The sequence below is a fragment of the Acomys minous genome, assembly GCF_964271855.1.
Source record: "Acomys minous genome assembly, chromosome: 16".
Lineage (NCBI taxonomy): Eukaryota > Metazoa > Chordata > Mammalia > Rodentia > Muridae > Acomys > Acomys minous.
The window spans coordinates 8,808,715-8,828,260 of record NC_140498.1 but is presented as its reverse complement, the minus strand read 5'-3'; the positions used below and the strand labels follow the sequence as shown (position 1 = coordinate 8,828,260).

Sequence of the window (19,546 nt, the reverse complement as noted above, 5' to 3'; positions counted from 1 at the left end):
GCGTGAGGCCGCCTAACTGCGTGGGTTCCAAGGCCTCTGCACATTGACAACTGTGGCATAGATGGACCCAAGGAGGTAGCTGGCCCTTGAGCATGGGTCTTGGGTGTTGGATAGAATACAAGGGGATCTGGGGAGCGCAGAAGGGCTCTGCGCGTTAGGAAACATGGGTGTCGAGTGTGGGGACTGTGTTCTTTCTAGCTCTTGATTTCCATGGTAGCCTTTTTATATCTGGTGGGCGTGGGGAGGGGGGCGGGCTTCAGTTTTTCTTGTATGGAGAAATCTTGTAAAACCCAAAGATCTCAGAGCTAACCCAGCCACTCCCTGGCCATTCTCCTGACGTGCCATGGAGCCTCCTTCTTCTAGCCTGCTTCTGTGGCCGATCTCGATGTTTGCAAGCAGTATGCCACACTCACAGATTTTGGAGAGAGAGAGGAAAAAAAATTAAAGTCAGAAGTTAATCAAGCTTTTCTTATTTTCTAAAAACAACAGCATGACTTCTCACGGCCTGTGATAACTGAGTACATATTGTGAGAGTCTAGCGTGAGAGGCTGATGCGCTTGAGCATGGAGCTCACCCCACCCCCCTTTTTGGTATTAGCTTGCGGGCTGAGTCTTATCTTCTGCAGAGCTTCCTATTTCTGCAGCCTTCTAACGAGGTACAAAATAAACCTCAAAAAGGTTCCTTCTGTTCGGTTTATTCAGGGACCCCAGCGAGTACATGGGAATCCCAGGGGCCTCGGTCTAAGACACAGAAGGACACGGGAGTCAGAACACAGACCCAGACTGAGGAAACTGGTCTTCCGCAAGCCTCTTACTGTGGAGTGACGTTAACTGAATGCTTGTGTGGGTTGAGTGTCTTATCCAAAATGTCTGCAGCTGGAAGTGGTTCTGATGTGGGGTGGTTTTTTGGTGTTGGAACACTTGCATAGGCAGCAGCTGTATTTGGTGAGGGACCCAAGTCTAAACTTGAAACGTATTTACGTACAGCTTCTAGTCATAGCCTGATGCCGTATTTTCAGTACCCATCACCCTGGATCAGGGGACTGTCGGTTTCAGATTGCTTGAGCTTTTTTGGGGTTTTTGGATTAAGTGACATTCGACTTGCTTTTGGGTGTCATTGGAGATATGAGGGTTCTTTCGACACCTTGGGCACTTTGTGTTCCCTGATGCCCAGCCACAGGTTGTTTCCACTAAAACGCCTCCTTTCTGACCAGCTGAGTAGTCCTCGGGAGAGGCCCTCATGGTCTCTCTGAGTCCCAGGGCCATGGTCTGCTTTTCTGTCTGATCTGCTTGCTGCAGGGCTCGTGGGCAAAGTTAGCCCGATGCCTGATTCTCATCTTAAGCTATCATGTGGTCTGTGGGGAGAGGGCTGGAGAAGCTGGGACAGGCCCCACACTGAACTCTGTGCAGTCAAGCTGGTGGGCGAAGGGTAAGCAGAGGCCACATTGTTCAGGGTGGAGGCTGCTTAGAGATCCAGCTATTTCTGGAATGACATTCATACTGAGAAATAAGGGAAAATGGTGATTTTTGTGTGCCGGTGGTGGGTTGGATTTGGGGGTGGTGGTGGTGGGGGAGGGTCCTGCTTTCAGGGTTGTCATGTGACTTTGAAAATAGTGCAGCACTGTGCCCACGGGAGGTACCAACGCCTGCCTTTGCGATTCACCTCTCAGAGAGCTTTTTTCTATTGCCGCAATGTGTGTTCTGCCTTAATCTACCCCATGTTTTCCATGTAGCTACTTATTATCTATACTGTTTTTTTTTTTTTTGTGTGATCCTGGAGATAGAGCCCATATCATTGAGCATGCTAAGCAAGTCACCTGCCTGCTCAGCTACGTTCCAGACTCCTGTGTGTCCTCTTCCTTGAATCAGGAAACCATTCACGGATTTCCCACAGAGAGCCAGAGGTCAGGGACAGAGATGGCTCCGTGCTGATACTGACAGAAGCAGATGAACTGTTCGTGTTTCCTGAGCTCTTACCCAACTAGACTGTAGGCCCTGGGCTAATAATACAGCCGAGGGGGCAGATGCATTCCCTTCTCTGTTCAGCTGGCTCTGGCCAGGAATCTGACCTTGAAGGGAAGCTTGGCTGTTCCAGCTCCACCATCCCCTGGGTGCTCTGGAGGATGGCCTATCTCTAGCCAAAGCCTGCAAGAGAAAGCTGTATGCAGTCCTGGGGCCTCTCAGACTCATTGGAACAGTAGCCCTGCCCGAGAGCATGAGGGCTTTTTCATTCTGGAACTCAGCACCGGGGGTTAAGATTGGCTTAGACCCGGCACTGAGAATTCTAGTGACGTACCCCAGGCATCCACTATGCATTCGGTACTGAGTGCGTGGCCTGGAGAGTGGCAGGCTTTTCTTGGGCTCTGCCAAGTTGTCGGAGGCTTGTAATTAGTGGGGAGCAGGGTACCACCCTGCTGGGGCTTGCTCGCCATTGGGATACTGCCCTTTGCAGGTCACCGACTTTGCATAAACAAGTTTCAAATTGATAGCATTCTCCCAGGCTACTGCCATGACTTGCTTCTTGCTTTGCTCTAGCAAAAGTAGGCAAACTCTAGCCTTAGAGGCCAGAGGAAAGCCACTATTGGATTGACTAAGTAAGGGCTTATTGGGTAAGTCAGCCGTATCCTTGGTTTTCCAAATAGGCTGTGCCTGACTTTGTCCTACAAAGGCAGCTGAGTGGTCACTGCTAAAGTCCAGAGACCTCCAAAGATTAGTTGGCCTGATGACTGCAGTCAGATTGCTGTGTAGACAGATACTCATCTTCTGGTGCTTTAGTCTGTGCTGGTGAAATCAAAGTTGTGTCGAATGCTTTTCGGAGTTCTGGTTGGTACAACGATTGTTTCGCTTATGTGAACTCTGTGGTCCCCGCCTGCACCCCCCTACCCCTTCCCCCCCCCCCCCCCCCCCGGTATAACACTGCTTTGTGTGACCTGGATGGAGATGCCCAGAAATGGAGCCTCAAGGCACTACATAAAGGGCTGATTCTCTGCTGCTCAGCACCTCTGTGTGAGTGGTGTTGGCTTTCTCTCCCATTGCTCCTTCCTTCTTCTCTCTTCTTTCCATTGGGACTGAGCCCCTGGGGTCTCTGGCACCAGCTTCCGCACACCCTCTTTAACAGGGCTTTCACAGCAGCTCAAATCATTGTAACCCTATGATCTTGGTTCGTAAGTCAGGCTAACAAAGGACAAGTCTCTAAAAGGCAAGTGGCAAGTTAACTAGGTAGCCCCAGAACTATGCAACAGAGCCACTTCAGGGCCGGGCCACCTAGAGCACATGCACATGACAGTAAGGGGGAGCCTGGCTTTGCTTGGCTGAGCCAGCTGTCATACAGAATCTAGCACCTGCCCGTCTGTCCTGGCCACCCCTCCCTTCTAAGTCTGGTGATGATTTTGGCTGGGGAGCAATGTTAGGGTAGCTGAGCGACCCCTTTAGGGCACTTTTAGTTTCCCCTTGAGCAGCCAGCTGTCCGAGCCCATCTTGGGACTGTCATAGAGGCTGCTTTCCCTAAGCCCCGGCTCTGCTTGGCCTCTGATGTCCTCCGGCAATGCCTGATGGATGGCATGGCACTTGATGAAAAGAGGGTCTCTCTTCTCCATGCCCAGGACTCCTGCAGTTCTACATCTTTGAAACCCAGCCCTTACTATTGACGCTGCCATGTCCTCTTTGCCTTGTGATGGTTTTTAAGCTTGTTGGAGTGGTCAAATAACATGTGCGAAGTTGCTGGTCGCTGAGGAGTATGGATTTGTTCCTGGCCCGATGCCCAAATCTTCATGAACTCAAGTTCCTCACTTTGAGTGGGAGGTAGTGTTTATGTATAACCTTTGCACAAGCCCGTGTAAATCGTTGTCACTGCACTGCTCGGGGAGCGTGGATAAGGAATGTCTGTGCATGGCCACCTACAGGCGCAGCTTTTAAAAATGTATTTGGCCTACCTGGATGAGTCTGTGGATGTGAAAGCATCAGACAGATGAAGAGCACCCTCTCTTCTTATTAAAAGGAAATCAGAAGATGCAGAGCCAGTAAAAGGATTTTTGGCCAAGTTCTTCCTCATTTATGACCAAAGTTCCTGGGGCTCCCCCAGGCACCAGACTGCCTGATCTCTGCTTCTTTTCTGTAGGATATACTTGAGCAAGTACGATCTGCTGGTGTGCTTACGCAATGGCCTCGTGCGGTGCGCACGTCTTGCTCATCTTTGCCTTGAGGGCTTAGAGAGGTCCCTCGGACTAACTCATCACTTTGCATGCTGCCAGTCCATTGTGGGGAGATAGCCCAGTTTGTTGTTGTAGGATTCTGTAAGTGAGACTGTAGGGAGACTGGCTAATTCATCATTCCCAGTGAAAGGAGTGACACCAGTGTGAACATCCTGGTTGACATCATTAATCTGTACTAAATTAATTTTGGATTCATTTCATTCTTGTTTTTCTTGCTCTTTAGTTGACAGTTCAACGCCCTCCCCCCCTTCTCCTAAGTATTCTTCTGAAAGGCATGAGAGGCAGGCATTGCCCTCTGAAGGCTGCACTCGCCACAGCTCGTGGGTCTGACTCCTTTATTTTCAGTGTTATTCCTTGCTGATTAAATTTTTAATTATATTTTTGAGTGTCTGCTCAGGTGTTTACTTCTGGGTACAGATGCTAAATTGTTAGGTCATTATATCTTAAGTATTGAAAAATTTAAATATATCCTTTCAGAATTCCAGGTATAAAAGGCTATGGTGTTGCCACTGTTCCTGTGAACAGTGTATCATTCTGGTGCAGGCAATGTGATGGGCTTTAAATTCTCATTGTAATTAGGGTCTGTGCTCACATGTCATGGTCCTTGTGTGGGAAGTAAGAGGACAACTTCTGGGAGCTGGCTCTCTCCTTGTGCTTTTACCCATCTCACCAGACCTGCTGTTATCTGTAAGAAATGCTTTTTGACAGGTGGATAGATTAAGAGTTGGTATCACATTCTTCATGAGTTTCCCATACATCCTCTGGTTATTGCGTGGGCTTGAGTGTCTGCGTATGTTCACAGGCTTCCATGATTTTCACTTGTGAATTACACATCATATGTCTGTGTGGCTTTTTAAGTTTACATCTGGCCCTTTAATCCCTCTGCAGCTTAATCTTGTGCATCTGAGAGCTGGAGACCTGACTTCAGCTGACCGCTTGTCACTTCCTTCCTTATGGTTTGTGGACTGTGTTTCATGTACACTAAGATGGTAGCTGTACATCCAAAGACTGCCTTCTGCCACTCTCTAACAGTTTCCTGCAGTGACTAGAACATGCGGTTTGGTTTACAAAAACTTTATAGGCTTTGCATGTAAAATATTTTAGTTATATATTATAGATACATTTTATCAATTGTATCACTACTAAGTAGCATGTGAGGTAATAGACACACTGAAGCTCTGTGTTTAACAGCTGGTCATTTTTGTTTATTTTTCTGTTTTTTTTTCCCCATTTCTTTTATGTTGTTTTTGATCTTTTGTTGTTGTCACTGTGCTTGATGCAAATTTTTTTAACTGTTAGTTTTTGCTTTTATTCTCTTTTGAAGAAAAAGAAAGTTAGGACAGGGTGTCATAGAACCCAGGCTGGCTTTGAACTTTCTAGGTGGCCCAGGATGACCTTAGTCTTTTTTTTGTTTTGAAGACAGGGTTTCTCTGTAATAGCCCTGGCTGGCCCTGGAACTTGCTTTGTAGACCAGGCTGGCCTCGAACTCTCAGAGATCCTCCTGCTGCTGCTGGGATTAAAGGCGTGGGTTGTTTTGTTTTGTTTTAACCATGCTTGGCTTATATAATACTAGGGATGGAAGTCAAGAGCCTGTGTGGGCCGGGAAGCATTCAGCGAACCGAGCCAGTCATATTTTAGGTGAAGTTTTTTCCAGTTGAGATACTTAGAAGAATAACGTTCTATTGCTCAGTATCTTAGATAGTTTGAAGCATCACAGCTTTGAGTGTTTCTGTTCAAAAACACCATTAATGTTGCTTTTTTTTGTTCTTCAGTAAAAGCTGTCAGCCATACTGACGTTTACCGCCCTTCATGTACCAGATATTTTATTATGAGTACATGTTGTCATATATCTTCAATTTTGTTAAACTATACTGACTCAGTTAGTTTTGGATTTATTACACTCTTGTTTTCTCTAGCTTTTTGAGTTGACAGATCAACTCTCCTATTTTAATATTTTTCTAGTCACGGCCTAAGGAGGCAGACATTATCTCTTCTGAAGGCTGCTTTGGCTGTCAGTGTCGTTCCGTGCTGAAGAAATATTTACCTTTCATCTCAGTTTCTTTAAGGAATTGTTTAAATCTCTCTCTCTCTCTTTTTTAAGTTTGCAAATTTACTTTGGCTTCTGTTTGTCTATGCTGGGTGTTCATTGTGTTTTTGTAAGGCAAGTGCTGTTCCCAGAGCTGTGGTCTCTGCCCTAGCTAGCTTTGGATTTCTAAGTCTTGGTTATATTTTATGCTTAGATCATTTCTGCTTTCCCAAGACTTTTTCCTCCCAATACTCAGCCAGCTTGTCAGACCGTCCCATGTGGATTTGAAAATAGTTTATAATTTTTTTCATTTGGACACACATTTCTTATGTGTCTGCTGCATGGAATCAGCCACTGCTATAGGAGTAGCCTTGACCCCCGTGTTTTGGTGTTTCTGGCTTACATATTTGGAAGAAGATAGATTTTTCTCTTTGGAGCCCCTTATGTTTTTAGCTTATGTTTGGATGCTGTCTCTCATCTTTCACTTTGATTATCATTTATTGTTTGTTCTGTGTTGTGTCTATCTCTTGGGTAACTGGATAGAATGGGTTAACTTAAAGAGCTGTTCAGTGAGTGATTGGAAGTCACTTCACAGGTCCTATGGCTGAGGGTAGAGCCGGTCTTACTATGCTATGCGGCTCTGTGTGTTTTGTCTATTGTGCAGACCGCCTTCTTCATCTTCTTATCCCTACTGCCAGTGCACCAAAAGCTCCCCAAATAAAAATCTCTCTGATCCCCAGTTGTGTTCTCATTTGAGAACCAACTTGGGGTTAGATCACTTGGGCATAAGGGGGTTTGATTGTCAATACATGAAGTCCAGGGTGCTTTTCCTATGTACATAGACTTAACACATAAAGATTTCAGGTTGTCACTGGATTTGTGAGATCTGGTGGCAATTTACACCGTGTTAGTAGAAGATCTTAGAATTGGGAAGTGAGACCCAGTGTAGGTCTGCTCCAGCCCTGCACCCCAGGACAGCACAGTGAGTTGCAGCTTCTTCGTTTCAGACTGGGACCTTAGATTTGTGTCTTCTGCCTCATCTCACTGAGCTGGATGGCGTTGTAATGTATCACTGCGCCATCAGCTTTATTGCAGAATGATCCTCCAGAAAAGCCACACTGTCAGGAAGAGCCACACACTAGTAGCAGTCATTAGGTGAAACGGTGGCTGCTCCTGGCCCTGCAGGCAATGTTTTCTTGCCTCAACTGAGAAGGAAGTTGGAGACAGCATATGGCGCTATGGCGAAAGAGCAAGAGTGTGGAGTCAGGGCCCATCGGATAGGGATGTGACCCCGGGCTCGTCAGGCATCTCTGGAAATCTCTTACAGTACCAGATACACTAAATGAGCTGGGCTAGAGTTTCTTCCACCTGAAGACACTGCCAGGGTGAGTCTGGAAAAGCCTTATTGCAAACCCTGGAGGCGATTTCCTCACTCTGCACCTGAAAGATTTCTCCTGAGCTACTTGGAGCTCGTGACCTTATTTGGTTAGTCGTCACAAATTTCGTATCCCTTATCCAAAATGCTCGAGACCAGAAATGTTTAAAATTTAGGCTTCTTTCAAAATCTTTAATATTTGCATATACACAGTGTTGGCCATGAAACCCAAGTCTAAATGTAGAATTCATTTCATAAGCACTATGGTATATACAATCTGAAGGTTGTTTTATATACACTCTTTAGTAATTTTGTGCATAAAACAGCATTTTCTAGTGTGACATTTTCTACTCGGGGCAATATGTTGGCTTAAAAATGTTTACTTATTTTGGAGCATTTTTCTTATAGATTTTTAAATAAGGGGTGCTCAATATCTGTACATAATCCAGATCCTATAGCTTTGACTGATGGGCTAAGCATTGATGCAAGCTTCTTTTGGTGACAGGGTTCCTCTGTGTAGCCCAGGCTGGTCATGAACTCACTTTGATCCCCCTCCAGTGTTGGAATTACAGGTGTCTGCCATCACCGGGTGATGTGTGTACTTTTAAGCTATTGTACACCAACAAGTTACTGCATAAGAAGACACAAACCCTCACATTTGGCTTTCTTCTTTGGTGAGAGTAGGGTGGGCATGGTACAAGTCATCTGGTGGACAGCGTACGTGTTCCCTGTCGCACTGAGCTCAGCTTGCTTCCTCCTTTGTGTCTTCTAAAGTCCTTGCAGTAGATGTTGGGCTGGGGATACTGCCCCCCCTCTCCCCACTTTGCCTGAATTTCAGTTGGAAGTTTAGAGATTTGCAGAAAGCTTGGGGGTTGACAACAGTGAGAATGTGGAAGCTACAACCCTATCAGGTGAATTGGCAGAACACAGGCGGCTCCATGCTGAGGCCAAAAACTATGGTCAAGATTGACCGTGAAAAGGATGGACTTGGCAGAGAACATGGCACGCCCTTCATCCTTAGCGTTTCCTTCCTGCTTTCTGTAAGAGAGCCCCTGCCTCTCCCAGCCACCCCTGGGATCTCTGGGGGATGGTACTACTGAATATTGGTTACGAACTATCACTTTTGAGTTATAGTAGAGGGATTCCAACAAGCCCTTCAGAGACTCATATGGGGGGTGTCCTTGAATATTGGGAAACAAAGGACATGACTCAGACCCTCTAGCATAGATGCACATAGATGCTTCATGGTTACTATGGGATTATGGCTCAGTAAACACATTGTAAGTAAAAATGAATATAATTTAAAGGTGCATTCAACACATAAGCCACCCAGCAGCTGAGCCCCCTGCACACTACAATATGGACCTTTTCTGCTCATGATGGTGGCTGGGTGGCTGGGTGGCTGGGAGCTGCCTCTTACTGCCACTCACTGCTACTGTCCCCAGCCCAGGAAAAGCTCCAAATTCCAAGTGTGAACTACAGTATTTATTAGCTGTGTATTACTTTTTTGTTGTAAAGTCAAAAATGACAAGTCAGAGTATACAAGTCATGAATCGTCTGCTAGCTAAGCAGCACATTTGGAAAAAAAATTCAATATATTTTAAATGGTGCTTTCCAGAAAAGTCTGTGGTTCAACAAGAGCAGGTGGCTTGGTCATAGCCTTTACAAAGTGCAGGAGTGGGCAATCAGAGGAAGGACAGCAGGTTACCAAGAAGAGACTTGATACCCTATGATCATATAGAGGGGGAAGTAATCCCCCTCAGGAACAGTCATAGGGGAGGGGAATAAGGGGAAATTGGGAGGGAGGGAAGAATGGGAGGATACAAGGGATGGGATAACCATTGAGATGTAACAAGAATAAATTAATAAAGGAGGAAAAAAAAAAACAAAGTGCAGGAGTGACTGCTCCCACCAGGTTGGTGGCTCAGCTGGCCAGTCAGGCTCCCTTGGCTCTGCATGCCCTATGCCAGGTCTTCCCTGGACCTCCCAGCTTTTCTAACCAACTGTTCCTTCCCCCCAGAATGGCTGCAGTCTGTCCAGGCCACCATGGTCCTGTCTGTCATCTTCAGCGTCCTGTCTCTATTCCTGTTCTTCTGCCAACTCTTCACTCTCACCAAAGGCGGCCGCTTTTACATCACCGGATTCTTCCAGATCCTGGCTGGTAAGTTGTGGAAGGTGACGTCCATATTGAATGTGGGCCTTGAAGGACTTGGCTGCAGAGCGATGGGTATTTGTGAACGGGACTATTGGGTGTTTGTCGTGAAACTTTGTCTGTCTGTCTGTCTGTCTGTCTGTCTGTCTGTCTGTCTGTCTGTCCTTAACTCTATCATGAGTGTATGTGCCTGCACATGTGTGTATGTGTTTGTGCATGTGTGCATGTGTGCATGCACATGCATGTGCATATATATTTGAGCTTGGGAGCATTCCACTACTCTCTGGACTGAGACACATATGAAAAAATCTTGTTGGCTCAAGATGGAAGGCCTCCAGTATGCCAGACCTATCACCAGGAATCAGACTGCAATACGTGCACTTCATTAGAGGTAAAGGCTGAGGCTACCCACAGAGCCTAGGATACCCTACAGGATTGTTTCTTTTTCTTTTTCTTTTTCTTTTTTTGGTGCTACCCAAGAAACCGTCTTGGCTTTATGACACGGGCCTGGTCAGAATGCTGGCAAAGAGTGTTCTCAGGAAAGTGTCTCATACCTCTAAGGGAAGATGGTCACACTGACCAACTCCTGGGTCTTTGCCTCCTTGCTCTACTCCCTGCTGTGCTCCCTGCTGTGCTCCCTGCTGTCGTCACCAGCATTCCTCCCTACTGTATGTGTGATAACACATACAGATACAGGAAAGACTTCCACCTTCTCCCTGTGGTCTCTTCTGTTAGCTGTTCCCAAGTTTGGAGTGTAGGGTTCCCGAAACTTCTGTCACAGAGGTAAAAAATCTGACAGCTTTGTTTCTGGATTCTCAGTGTCTTGCTTCATTGGCTCTCCCCACCCCCACCCCCACCCCCATCCCGCCTACCTTTCTGCCTGGCATTTGCCAGTCAACCAAGATTGCAGGGTACTGGAGAGGAGTGGCAAGTGGAGAGTAAACTGCAGAAAATGTCTAGGTACCACGACACACTCCCCGGTCTGTATAGCCACATGTTTACAGCCTCACATTTAGCCCAATGTGAAGATGCTAATGGGGCTGTATCACCAGGAACAGACCTTCAAGGCTTGGAAACAGCCCACAAGTCCTTGGTGGATGGTTGGACAAAGAAACATGGCCTTAGGCTGGCTGTTGATACCTTTTCTAGAAGATCTGATAGCCTCTCTGCCTCCTGAGTGCTGGGATTAAAGGTGCGTGCCACCACGCCGAGCTTTGCACCTGACTTGAGCTGGATGTTGAATTCGGATCCACACCCTTAAGTCACTCATAAGCTGTGGAGTGTCGGCTCTGAGTAGCAGCAGCTACAGAACTACTCAGCCGGACCCCATAAGACTGAGCAGAGCTGTGCTGTGTACATTTGCTTCTGCACGGCTTCCACTTCATCATTGCTGCTCTCCATTATCCAAGGTCCTCCTTTACAACGCCATCTTAGTGGAAATTCACAAAGCCTAGATGCCACACCTGGTCTTTGCCACAAGGCCAATGAGAAGAGCCATGTAGTCCAGAGATAAGGACCCATGTGACCCTGTGGCCCCTGGGTTAAGGCCCTTCCGTCCATGCAGGTGTTCTTAGAGCTCCCCAAACTGTTCAAGCGTCTGTTTACTGTGCTGCTTGCTTTACTTCAACTCTGAGCTCAACGCGAGTGTCCTGGAACACGGCCTCAAATAGCTCTGGCTCTAAAAGCACACGGTTTGTTTTGCCTTAGGCCTTTTGAATCTGGCTGCTCATCTCTCACGGGACTTGTTTTCAGTCGTGAGTCATCAGCGGAGTGGCCCTTCCTTAAATACGTGGTCTCGAGTTAGAAGTGCTAAAGTGAAACCGTGGCTGTGATTTCCGAAGAGCGTTCTTATGCCTAGTTGCCAACTCTAGACAGAAAGATCCGAAGGGAGGTCTCCTGGGAAGCTCGGAGCTCCAGAGTGTTCATTTGAAATTGCTGGCAGCTCTTTCTACTCAAGTGGAAAACCCAGGAACTGGGCCTTTACCTGTAGACCCCCCACCCCCGCCCCCGCCCTGATTCAGAGCGTGCCAGTTCTAGGCCAACCTTGCCAGCTTCCCCCCGGGTGGTGGCGTTCATGAGGAAGGCAGAAGCTGGAGGGAGGATGAGGGCTGGAGAGGTTGGAGGTGAGAATTAGTGCGGACTTGGGAACTGACAGTTTAGCATCAAGGAGGAAGTCAGAAGAACTAAAGCAACTGGGGAAGGAAAGAGGGAGGAGGTAAGGGAGAAAGGAGGGGAAAGTAGCCTCGTGGTGATGATGTGACACTGGAGTGTGGCTGCCACAGTGGGCAGCTACGCTCCACGAAGGGCAGGTAGGTCTTCAGAGCACCGAAGTGGGAACCAATAGAGAATCAGTTGAGTGTATAAGATACCATTACAGGTTGCGGCATCGTTACTGCTTCCTTTTTTAAAACATTTATTTTCACTTTTTTAAGCTGTTAGGGTTTATTTTTTTCACTCTTTAGATTTATTTATTTTACATGCATGGAAGTTTTTTTTTCCAGGATGTATATATGCACACCATGTGTGTGCCTAGTGCTGAGGAAACTAGTGTTACAGAGGGTCAGGAGCCACCATGCCTGGGCTGGAAATTGAACCCGGATCCTCTGCAGGAGCAGCAAGTGCTCTAAGCTGGTGGGCCATCTCTCTAGTCCCTACAGCTTCCTTTTGATGGGCATCTGTGGTCTGTATGGATCGTGGGTGTGAGCGAGAGGGTAGACTGGAGGCATCCATCTGAGCGTGCTCTCCCTCTGCCTGTGCCTTCCTCACAGCTCTCAGAGAGCTTTGCTGCGTCATTGCTGAAGTCTCTGAGTGAACCACATCCCTTGATCACACACTCTTTGGTTTTGGTAGTTTTCTAAAGGAATAACAAAAAGCCCAACCTCAGCTGCTTAGCTGAGTCTAGGCGAGCCAGCTTCAACCTGCAGAGGGGGAGGCGGCATCTCTGTCAAGCACTCTCCCTGATGACTTGATGTGCATCCATTAATATGCCCCAGCTTGCTGTAAGGCCTTCTAGGACCTTTCTGCTAATAGCAAACTCCTCTCTCAAGTTGTGAAGTCTCCTAAACCTCTTAAGAGGAGAAGACTGTTCTGCTCCTGCTCCTTGATTTTAGAGTCATTTCTGTTCTCTGGGTGCCACTGTTCCTACACATTTGTTACCCTTACATTTGCTGTGCCGGGTCAGGCTCACTAGGTGGGAGAGCATTAAGAAAACCACACAGACACAAGTAAAGTGTCGTAACTCCTGTGGCTTTAGTGTCCAGTAGCTAGCTTGCTCTGGGCAGGCACACCGAAGACCCTCAACCCCTGCTGGTGCATAGATAATGATGTCCCTTGTGGCAGAAAGCAACTCAACTCAAATATGTAGGTATCTTACCAGACTTGGGAGCCACAGCTTGTGTCCCAAGTCAGTTCAAGCCAATTTAAAAAGAAACACTTTAACAGTGAAAAGCAGAAAGAGGAGATTTATTCAGTGTGGCCACACTGGGAAAGAGGCACAAAGAGATCCAGGGCCCGTTTTTCCCCAAGGCTGTCTTCAGGGTCCGGAAATAACACCTAAGTGTAAATGACGGGCTATGGATGTGCACAGCTAAGCTGCCCTCCCTGCCCACCCCCCTCAAGGTGTGGCCCCACCCACCACTGACCCTTCATTATCTGGGCTTCAGACTCATCCTGTAAAATGTTCTGACAAGTCCACAGAACCTTGTGACATCTCTTCTGGGGAGGCAAGTTCACCCCTTGCTGGTTTCCTTCCCCCCAGCATGAAATTTCTAGGGGGAATTCCCATTTCTTTGAGGATTCTGTTGTTTTCAGCAGTCTGATAGTCAGATTGAAAGACCCAAGTGACTTTTTAGAATGTCTTCAATTTCTGCTAGGCTGGTCCCATTTACTGTGGTCAAGGGCACACGCATGCCCGTGTACACACACACACACACACACACACACACACACACACACACACACACACACACACGGGCGGGGGGGGGGGTTGGAGCAGAGGGAAAAGAAAGAAGGGAGGGAGAGAGGAGGGGTTAACACAGAATAAAATAATTGACAGAGAGGTTAGTATACTCGCTATATTCCTGTTTGTTTTTGAGTGATTGCTTCAAAGGTGTAGTGTATGCCAGCCACCATATTTAGAAACCCTTCCCGGTGAATCATATGAGCAGCTCTCTGGATAGTAGTGGTCATTTGGGTACGGGGCCAGGGTGTAGAGCGGGCTCCAGAGTCCAGCCTGTTGGGTAGCCGTGGCTCTTTTAGCATCTCGTGGCTCTAATGGTGATGATGGGCATGAAATGATCAGGGGCTATGCCTTCCACCATCAACTGGATGGGCTTCCAGGGTCTACTTTCTAGCCAGCTTCCCCATGGTTTCTGCCCCTGCCTCTGTGTTACAAATACTCAGCTTAGGCCTCCCAGGGCTTGGGGAGGCTTATCTTGGCTGGATGTCACCACTGCTTTCTGGACTGTTGATGACTAGGTCTACTGTCTCTCCTCAGCTGCTGAGATGTCAGGTCCCAGGTGCACGTACAACCAGTGACCCTATTCTACCCTTCCATGTCCAGTCCACCGACTACTACTGCTGTGGTGTCCTCTGTGGTGTCCTCTGTGGTGTGCCTGTGGTGTCCTCTGTGGTGTGCCTGTGGTGTCCTCTGTGGTGTGCCTGTGGTGTCCTCTGTGGTGTGCCTGTGGTGTCCTCTGTGGTGTCCTCTGTGGTGTGCCTGTGGTGTCCTCTGTGGTGTGCCTGTGGTGTCCTCTGTGGTGTCTGCTGTGGTGTCCTCTGTGGTGTCCTCTGTGGTGTCCTCTGTGGTGTCCTCTGTGGTGTGCCTGTGGTGTCCTCTGTGGTGTGCCTGTGGTGTCCTCTGTGGTGTGCCTGTGGTGTCCTCTGTGGTGTCCTCTGTGGTGTGCCTGTGGTGTCCTCTGTGGTGTGCCTGTGGTGTCCTCTGTGGTGTGCCTGTGGTGTCCTCTGTGGTGTCCTCTGTGGTGTGCCTGTGGTGTCCTCTGTGGTGTGCCTGTGGTGTCCTCTGTGGTGTCTGCTGTGGTGTCCTCTGTGGTGTCCTCTGTGGTGTCCTCTGTGGTGTCCTCTGTGGTGTGCCTGTGGTGTCCTCTGTGGTGTGCCTGTGGTGTCCTCTGTGGTGTGCCTGTGGTGTGCCTGTGGTGTCCTCTGTGGTGTGCCTGTAGTGTCCTCTGTGGTGTGCCTGTGGTGTCCTATTTTCTCTGTCCTCACTGACACCATTGTACCAGTGCACAAACCTACCCCTGCAACTCCTCACCTCCTGCGCTATGCCCACTCCTAAATCCCATTTCTCTCTTCTGCCTTTTTGGGGTTTTACATTAAATTTTATTATTATTTTATTATATGTGCATGGGAATTTTGCCTGCATGTATGTATGTCTGCCCCACTCTCATGCTATGAAGAAGACACCAGATCCCCTCTGGAACTGGAGATGAAGATGACTTGGAACCGTCCTGTGGGTACTGGGAATCGAACCCAGGTCCTCTGAAAGAGCAAGTGCTCTTAACCACGGAGACATCTCATCCCAGCCTTTGTTTTTATTTTTGAAACATGATGTAGCCAAGGCTGACCCCTGAGATCTTTGGTGTCAGCCTCCTGAGTGCCGGATAGACCTGTGCCATCCCATCTGGCCTGGGAAGAGCTTCCCAGGTCCTGAGGCCACTCTTGTTCCTGCAGTGCTGGACGGGACAAGGTTTCCCTTCACTGTCCCATTGCCGTGCCACCCTGGCCCTGGATGAGACGCAGCCTCCTGTCCTGTGAGACTGTTGGCACCACCTGCTAGTAGTTTTCGATGCTTTCTTCCAGTCTTAGCCTTGACCTGGCTCCTCTTCCTAGAGTTTGCATCCTTCTGGCCTTCGCCTGACCACTTCTTCCCCATCCTTGAGACCTGGCTGAACTACAGTCACCCCTCACAGCTTCTGTTCTGCCTTGCGGAGCTCAGGCTATCTGATCTCTCAGGGGACTGGGGAATATTCCTCCTTTCTACACTCTTTAGTATTGAAAGGGATGTCTCTTTCCCTGGTCTTAGGGAGCGCATGCGGAGGGTCATCGTGAGGCAGCTACAACTGCTGTGACTTGAATGTTCAGTGTCCTTATGTGGGTTTTGTGTTTAATTTGACCTGCGGGTGGACCTGGCACTCTCCCAGGGGCCTCACTGACCATTAGGTACCTGAACGACACACCTCTCTTGGTCAGCGATGGAGACTGACCTTCCGCTTTGCCAGGGAATGGAGACAGCTGATTGACATGGCTGCCGAGGCACTGTTCATGCCTGTGGCCAGGAGACACCTCAGTCAGAAGCCCTGTCCCATATGTCATTCCTCCTTTTTTGGGTTCTCTGTCACGCCTTGCTCTCTGCTGTGGTATGCTCCCTTGTTATGGCCCCACCCTCATTAGCTAGGTGGCAAAGACAATGCCAGTCTTCCTCCTGCCTTCCCTTTCATCCCTCCCTCCCTCCTTCCCTCCCTCCCTCCCTCCCTTCCTCCTTCCCTCTCTCCCTTTGTCCCTTTCTCTTTCCTTGTTTGTTTCCTGGTTTCCTTAAGTCTTGAGAAGGCATCCCACAGTGTATCCAGGCAGGCTTTGAATTCCCAAATCCCCCAGTTTCAGTCTCGCAAAGTGCTGAGACTCACAGGCCTGTATCTTAAATGCCTAGTTTGTCTTTTCCTTTCATTTTGTGCTTGTAGAGCTAGGGGTGGGCCTTGTACTTGCTAAGCAAGCGTGCCATGCTGATTCACCATCCCTACTCCCACGCCCATCCCGCTAGATCTTAGCAAGAAGGGGTGTCCAGGGAGCTACAGAACGAGATAACCAAGGACCCTGGATCAAGGCTCCTCAAGGCTGTCCCAGGACAGCCAAACTGCACTTGTCCTTCAGCAGGACTATGGCTTCCCACGACACAGGCAGCTTTGCTGTCTCTGCACTTTCTGTAGGTAGGAGCGGGTCCCAGGGCCCATCCCACGGCAGTCCCCAGGCTATTGTGTGGCTTTTCCAGTGGAGGCAAGCCGAGTGGGCGTATTCTCCTCTGAGTTGCCAAAGGACAGTCTGATCAGGGTGGGGCTGTGTGACATCACCCCTCTTCTGCTGTTTATTCAAACAAAGTCGAACTGTCCAGCGTGTCAGCAGCCCAAATAGCAGCGAGGTTAGCTGTAGGTGGCCCTCCGGCACTGGAGCCCTGGAGTCCTGGAACCGCACAGATCCCACACAGCCCTCTGCCGCCTTTGTCATTAAGTTGCAAGGCTTTTCAAAAGCTTTGTTTTCAGGAGGGAACAGATCTGGCTTTGTCCAGCTCCAGGCTGGGTTGCTGATGTCTCTGAGGAGGGACATGGCTCCGTGTCACATGGGCATAGGTGGCCAAACTTGAGCACCAAAGAGTCGGGGTAGCCTGAGCCACCTGCGTGCCTGGTGTTCCTTCATCCGCTTTGAGCTTCAGGCCTGGCCTTGGGGTCACCAAGTGTAAGGGGGCTGCCCTTATCTGTCACCTTTCGCTGCAGCTTTATTATCATCCTTGTTGTCCTCGTGTGTCCTTACTTCCTCCTTGCTTCCCTTCCCTGTGCCACGCAAGCCTTTGCCTGCCCTGCATCACCAACAGTGAGCTCTGCTGCTCACTTACACTCATGGGACACAGCATTACAAAAGGAACCAGGTCCCCTGTGGTCAGCGGAGAGTCAAGCCTCTGTGGTTGTTCAGTGACAGCACCAGTTGTCCAGTGTCACTCCACTTCCGCTGGTTTCTGGTCATGCACGACACTGTCTGTTGAGAGGGCTCACAGCTTCACTTCGGCATAGTCACACCCAGCCACTTCCTGGAAAAGCTAGCCAGGCTCACCTTGTAGCCTGAGTCCTCACTGGCCATCTTGAATGGCTCGGGAAAGGGTGACAGTGAAAGAAAGAGAAATGAGGCAGGAAATGTGTTTCGGACCCTCAGAGGGAGGTCTTGGCCTGGGTAGCCAATGCTGGATATGGACAGCTGCTCATTTTCCTTTCAGTTGTGTGTTTTCCAGCCATCTCCTCCCAGTTCTGATGTGGGAGGCCCACCCAGGTTAGGAGCATTCTCCCTGCCTGGCACTGTGGATGTTCAGGAGGCGGAGAGCCACAGCCTCACGACGTCGAACCCCTAGTGACCTGCTGTCTCTCTCTTCCCAGGTCTGTGCGTGATGAGTGCAGCGGCCATCTACACGGTGAGGCACAGCGAGTGGCATGTCAACACCGACTACTCCTATGGCTTTGCTTACATCCTGGCCTGGGTGGCCTTCCCCCTGGCCCTCCTCAGTGGCATTATCTACGTGATCCTTCGGAAGCGCGAATGAAGCGCCTGACGGACCGTCCGTCTTGGCTCTGAGCGCACATAGGGTACACAGGGAGGGAGGAAGGAAACCAGAAAACAAACCCGACAAACCAAAAAAGAGCTAGCCCCAAACCCCAACTCAAGCCAAACCAAACAGAATGCAGCTGAGTGGGGATTGCTGTCGATTTAAGATGTATATAGTATCTATGGTTTATAAAACCTATTTATAACACTTTTTACATACATGTACATAGGACTGTTTGCTTTTTATGTTGACCGTCAGCCTCGTGTTGAATCTTAAAGAACTTTACATCTTAACACTATAACCAAGCTCAGTATCTTTGTTTTGTTTTGTTTTTCATCTTTTGTTTGGCTCAGACATAAAAACTCCACGTGGCCCCTTTCATCTGAAAGCAGACACCTCCCTCCCACTCAACCTCATAGGATAACCAAAGTGTGGGGACGACCCCAAATGGCCAAAAGCCTTCACACTGTGCGTGACCTGGAACATTTAGCAGGAATACCCACCTGCCCAAATTGCTGTGTGGAGCCCTAAGCACTCACAGACGAAGAAATGCCCTGACCGGAGCCCTCTCCAAAAACAATGGCTGGTGGCTCCAGAACACGTGTCCTTGTAGGCAGAGCACTAGGGCCACACGTTTAAATGAGACAAGTGAAATGGTGCTATAGATTTACCATTCCTCGTTATTACTAATCATTTAAACCACTCACTGGAAACTCAATTAACAGTTTTATGGCATCCAGTAGAAGAGAGGCCTGAATAATTGTGTGTGATATAAACGGTTCATAACCGCTTTCGTACCTAGCTAGGCTGCTGTTATTACTACAATAAATAAATCTCAAAGCCTTCGTCACTCCCGTAGTTTTCTCACGGTCGGAGCATCAGGACAAGTGTCTAGACCCTTGGGACTGTGAGTTCCCTGGCTTTCTGGGTCTAGAGTGTTCTGTGCCTCCAAGGACTGTCTGGCGATGACTTGTATTGGCCACCAACTGTAGATGTATATAAGGTGTCCTTCTGATGCTAAGACTCCAGACCTTTCTTTTTTCTTCTTCTTCTTTTTATGCTTGCCTTTTCTGATTTTATACCAACTGTGTGGACTAAGATGCATTAAAATAAACATCGCAATAACTCATTTGTCTCTCCTGGGTTTTTGTTACTCCTGGGTATGTGTTTAAGGTACAAGTGAAGGCGCTGGAAGAGCTTTGGAGGAGAGCGAGGTGGGAGTTGGTGCTTTGGGTGCTGTGGCGCTTCAAGAGTGGGGTGCATAGCTGGCTCACAGCTGGAGGGAGCCTGTGACTGCCTTTGGGGTCCGTGCAATGTCTGCTGGTTGTACGCAGTGGGGAAGTGAAGCCAGGGGGCCTGCTGCAAGCCACCTGGGTGGAATTTCAGTGTCATTTACTCCCACTCTCAGATAGCGTGTGTGGGGAGCACGGGGGCGTGACGGGAGTTGTGCCCGTGCAGGGGAG

The 19,546-nt window shown here is 48.7% G+C and overlaps 1 protein-coding gene across 3 annotated transcripts in view; it reads left to right on the top strand.

The window, feature by feature from the left end:
• Positions 1 to 19,212, top strand: part of PMP22 (peripheral myelin protein 22) — a 33,523-nt gene extending 14,311 nt beyond the window's left edge. For all 3 annotated transcript variants that reach the window (XM_084760931.1, XM_084760930.1, XM_084760932.1), the window contains exons 4-5: positions 9,632 to 9,772; positions 17,917 to 19,212. In XM_084760931.1, coding sequence (XP_084617057.1) covers positions 9,632 to 9,772; positions 17,917 to 18,080 — 305 coding nt within the window. In that variant the 3' untranslated portion in view covers positions 18,081 to 19,212. The remainder of the gene's footprint in view (positions 1 to 9,631; positions 9,773 to 17,916) is intronic.
• The last annotated feature ends 334 nt before the right edge of the window (positions 19,213 to 19,546 follow it).